At 38.1% G+C, this 5,036-nt stretch overlaps 1 protein-coding gene across 1 annotated transcript in view; it reads right to left on the bottom strand.

Moving 5' to 3' along the window:
- SVEP1 (sushi, von Willebrand factor type A, EGF and pentraxin domain containing 1) overlaps positions 1 to 5,036 on the bottom strand; it is a 154,234-nt gene that overhangs the window by 76,997 nt on the left and 72,201 nt on the right. Inside the window, exons 14-16 of the mRNA XM_011364931.2 lie at positions 2,660 to 2,768; positions 1,747 to 1,911; positions 1,010 to 1,243 (exon numbers count right to left, since the gene is read on the bottom strand). Of these exons, the coding sequence (XP_011363233.1) occupies positions 1,010 to 1,243; positions 1,747 to 1,911; positions 2,660 to 2,768 (508 nt within the window). The remainder of the gene's footprint in view (positions 1 to 1,009; positions 1,244 to 1,746; positions 1,912 to 2,659; positions 2,769 to 5,036) is intronic.

Raw genomic sequence — 5,036 nt, 5'->3', positions numbered from 1 at the left:
TGAAGACCACACTGAAAATGTGGAAAATGGGCCAAGGTGCTTCCTGGGTTTTACTCACAGGGTGGGGAGGAAATGAGAGCAGGCTCAGAATGACAATTTTAATGTGCTTGTTGGGCTGAATTCATCACACCATGAAAAAAACCCAGCTGGGCTCTCAGAATAGCAGCACTAAGAACTGTCGAAGGAGGTTTTCCAACCAGGACGCAAGACCCCACGCCCACGGGGAGGTGAACACAAGACTCGTGTCATTTGGTGCAGCTGAGCGTACAGACTGTGGTTAGTGGAGATTCTACTATCTATCAATAATGACTTTTTAATGGGAAACAGGCTGGAATTGATCCAGATTGTGACAATCTAGAATAAGGGTTAAAGTTAAGGGGTGGGGAGAGAATGGGGAGTGACTGCTTAATGGGTACGGGGTCTCCTCTGGGGGTGATGAAAATATTTGGGAACTCTGACAGAGGTGATGGTTGAACAATATTGTCAAAGCACCACTGACCTGCACCTGTTTAAACGATTAGTTCTGTGCTATGGGAACTTGGTGTTGGTTGCCCGAGTGGGAATCTTAGTGACAGCATTCACGGTCTTAATGGGGTTGGGCTTACTGGGTAAGTTCTTAGCCTCCCTGGCTTCAGTTTTCTCATCTGTAAAATGGACTTGATCATAATGGTACGTCATAGAGTAGGTCAACAGGATTAAGCACAAGTTGTGCTGAGCCAGCCTCCAGAAGTGGTCAAAATGAGTTTTTGTTAGAGCTGCCGTTGAAAGCCGTGAAGTCTACAAATCCATAAATTAAATTAAGATTTGAGTCCCTCACCTAAAATAGTTCTCTTGTCCGAACAATAGTGGTTATTAAGACTTTTGAGACAAAATAGTAATAATAACAACCATGCGATGATAGAGAAATGTATGTTTCGCTTCAATATCTGTTATAGTTGTAAAACGGCTCTACCCATCTCATTTAACCCAATATGTACCACATATTTTTGATTGCAGGGAGAAGTCTTACCGCACATACGCCCTCTGAGCACTGAGCCTGGTCTGCAGAAGAGGAAAGCCTTTTCCGTTTCTAAAGAATTGCTGTCGGGTACAAGAATTTCAGATGCGAGCTGAAAGGTATACAAGGGATCTTCCTTGAGGGTCCTTTTCAGCTGATTTGTGATAGTCTCCAACGTCTTAATGAGTCGTTGCTGATTTTCCATTTCGAGGGTATCGTTTCTTTCATCAGGTAATGGCACGCTACCTGAGATAAAAACAAAATAATATAAAACGTAACACAGAGTGTTTCAAGAGGCAATTTGTAGTTAGTTTTTACCAAAAAGAAATGATACATTAAAAACCTTCCAGGAAAAATAAACTCAACCACTACTGACTAAGCAACTAGTACACAGATAATATCAATGACAATAGACTTTGTTTTAATCTTTCTCTCAGATGCTGGATCTGCATCTCCTTTTTGTGGATGCAGGAATATTATAACATATTCCTATTAAATTCTTGCTTTTTAGAAGCATGCCTTAGTTCATCATGCCAAGATGAGAACAAAACAAAATGCTTGCTGATGTGAGAACCAAAAAATAAATATGTGATATTAAATTGCAAAAAATGACAAGACTTAAATTTGATTGCGCTCTCTTCAGTTCCAGGGTCATGTCCCGGTAATGAGAACAAATGGAAAATTTGAAAAATAGGTTTCCAACCAAGAATTTCACATAATATTACGTTTTTCAAATAGTTTGTCCTTACCTGTGATGTTAAAAACTAACTTAATTTTATGGTCAGTTAATGGGGCACTTCTTTTAATCCGTGAAGATCTGGCTTTGCCGGCACCCGTGGGTGTTTCTTGCACAGCGTCCAAGAAGTCATCGTAAGAGTAATCCAGCCTATTAGCTGCACCCCAGCCACCTGGTCCTGGACATTTGGGGCATTGAAATAAATGAATCTACAGCTGCACCATCATCAGCATTTAGTTTCTAACATTAAGCCACAAGTCAAACTGTCCTTGACCATTGCTTAAATTGCCCATAATGCACCATATACGGAGTTTCATCTATAATCTTATGCTGTAATTTTATGCACTTCATACTAAATTTAGATTACCAATGGATTAATTACATTAAAAGTAGAAAGAAAAGTTTCTATGTTGTTATATAGGCATTTAAACCATTCTATGCTTGACTTAATATCCTAGCTTTAGAAGTGAATAGGGGGGTGGGTGCGGAATTTTAATCAATTCCTATTTCCCTTCGGGGTTTGCTCCATTCTTTTTTTATATCAGCTTCATTTTACATGTGTAACTATTTTAAATTAATGGCTTAACTGCACTTTAAACTGAATGCCATATGAAAAATGCTGTTAGAACTTTATTACTATTCTCTTCTAAGGCAGCATATCAATATTTGAAAGTGCCTTCGTTTTCTTAGTTTTTATCATCCTGAAGAGTTTTGGCTAATAGTTCGAAAGAATTTATTTGAATCCCCAAATGTAATATATCCATAAAGATCTTTAAGCACAGTATCAAATTATTCAGTCATCAAAAAAATAACTTGATGAATAAATTAATCAAATTCACTTTTCTAGTTTGCCCCCGTCTTCTGGAATTATTTTCTTATTTTGCACATCAATCTTGCAAACTACTGACACTAAATTAATTAATTACCAATCGCGAAGCCATTTTCATAGTCATAATTATATTCAAGGCAATATTTTTTGGTTAGGTCTTCTAGTCTGCAATCAATGTCATCAGCATCACTACAAAATGATGGGACCTGCAAATAAAAAAAATGAGGAGGATAAAATGTCATTCACATCTCCGTGTGCTCTGGAGAAGCCCTCTGCTCCCCAGGCCTTCACATTTCCATCAGCTGGAAGGAGGAGAGGGCTCTAGAGCTCTGCCTGTTCTTGGAAAGGTTCCTGACCCCCCTCCACCCCTTTCCCTCCCTCTGACTGCCTGTGAACCATGAGGATTAATCTCATGCCTCTTATAAAGAAAAGCCCAGGACTCCTGGGATATCTTTTACCTCTGAACTTCTACTCCGTATGGCTGTTTTGATTCCTATTTTCCGACCCCATCTCCCATCTCCAAGTCCTCAAAACCTTCCTCTATGCCCTCTGAAGCTCACAGTCAGTAATCACAGGCAGTAATCAGCAAATCTCCTATTATTTTTGGTACTTCCTCTTTTAATGTTCCCTTCACCTTTGTTCTCAATGAAACCTGATTTCCAGTTTTCTAAAGTGGTAGGCATGGAGGTAGAGGACATGTCTTCCTCACTTCATCGATGCTTTCAGATCAGGCATCTTTTCAAGCCTCACGGTTTTGAAACTTATGGTACCAAGCATACCATACATTGCCCCTCCTGTGGCCATCATCTGTAGGCTTTTCCCATTCTGAGTCACACACTCTCACTTGATTCCTAGAACACTTATTGACTGTCCCTATTATAATTCTTGGTGATTTCTATATCCAGCTAACTAATCCTTCCAATGCCTTGGTTTCTCACTTCATTTTCCTCTTCTGTCTGCCAGCCTTACTTTGTCACTCATTCTCATGGCCATACCCTCCAGATCTCATCATGACCAGTAACTGTACCCTCTTCTACCCCCAGGAACTCAACAATTCATTGGCTTCATCAGACTTACCACCTCTTCACTGTTCATCATCAGCCCCTGATGTCTTCACTTCCTTATTTACCCATCTTAGATTCCATAGTCCATCATCATGAATTACATCCTTGCATGTACCTTTCTCAATTTGTTTATCTAGAGCATTTAACTGTAGTGAAATTAATTGCTCTGCTTTCTACGCCCCTGCGCTCACATGGTCAATTACAGCTAGAGAGAAAACACAACCCTTATTGCCAACCTTACTATGTTTCTTAAATATATTCATTTATGTTCTCCTAGGGAATTTTCATCTCCCCTCTTCTCAAATCTCCAACAACTCCTCCCAATCCTTACTCTAAGCTGATTATTCTGCATCTTTTTTTCGCTGAGAAAACAGGTGAAGTCAGAAAAAGTGTGTAAAAAGATCTTTTCTGACTTCATTCCAGTCTCCTCAAGCCTCTCTCAGACTCTACATCAAATCTACTGTGACTACTAAATCTACTTTCAGAATCTATCCAAAATCTAAGCTACTCTGTTAGGGTAAAATACATGTATAACATGTTTCAGGCCTTCAAGATGCTTGACGCAGCTAAATACATTGTTTTGCTTTTACTGTAATCATTGAAAGAGTCTTTAAAAATGCATTAAAAAGAAAATCCTTTAAATGTTCAATTATCTCATCACAAAATAAATATAGTCTACAATGGCATGTTTGTCATATTTTAAATAATAAAGCAGACATTCTCAAACCACACGAACCCTAAGCTTCTCTGACTTTCTGACTCAGGGTGTTTTTAAAAATTCAAAATGTTTAAATACGGATTAAATTATAATTCACTCTAGAAGGCCAAAGCCTATGAATAATTCTAAATATTAGGAGCAAGTTTGGATCACGAAGAAGAGGGAAATCATTAGGACAAGGAATTTCTGTTGCCGATGACCCAGGGGGCTATGAAAAACTCAACAGCATCCTTTAAAAATGACAAACAATAATGAAATACTACTGACATACCATTTTCCCCAGGGTTGTCTCAAATGCTTCAGAAAACTTCTTCAAAAGATCTGTGTCATCACAACGAGTTGCTTTGTACAGCATCTCAAAGGACTTGAACCCGTGATTTGCAAAACGTTTTACTGGAAAATATTGGGAAAAACAGCTTCAATAGCTTAGTGTTTTCAAAATAAAGATTTAACTTTCCATGGAATAACTATGATTTAGTATCTTAACTCTAACATGATTTGTGGGGTTGTTATAAAAATAAGAGATGACAGTTAAGAAAAGTTTCTAGGCATTAATTAATCATAATAAACCAAATGTAAGCCAAGCAAACACTGTACCCAGTTATCCAGTGATGAATTTCCTTTCATAAATTATTCTTGACTTCCAACCATATGAAAAAGTAGGCATTTAAGGGAAAAACATATATAAAAAT

Source organism: Pteropus vampyrus, unplaced genomic scaffold (genome assembly GCF_000151845.1).
Source record: "Pteropus vampyrus isolate Shadow unplaced genomic scaffold, Pvam_2.0 Scaffold103, whole genome shotgun sequence".
Classification (NCBI taxonomy): domain Eukaryota; kingdom Metazoa; phylum Chordata; class Mammalia; order Chiroptera; family Pteropodidae; genus Pteropus; species Pteropus vampyrus.
This window is presented reverse-complemented; position numbering and strand designations above follow the sequence as displayed.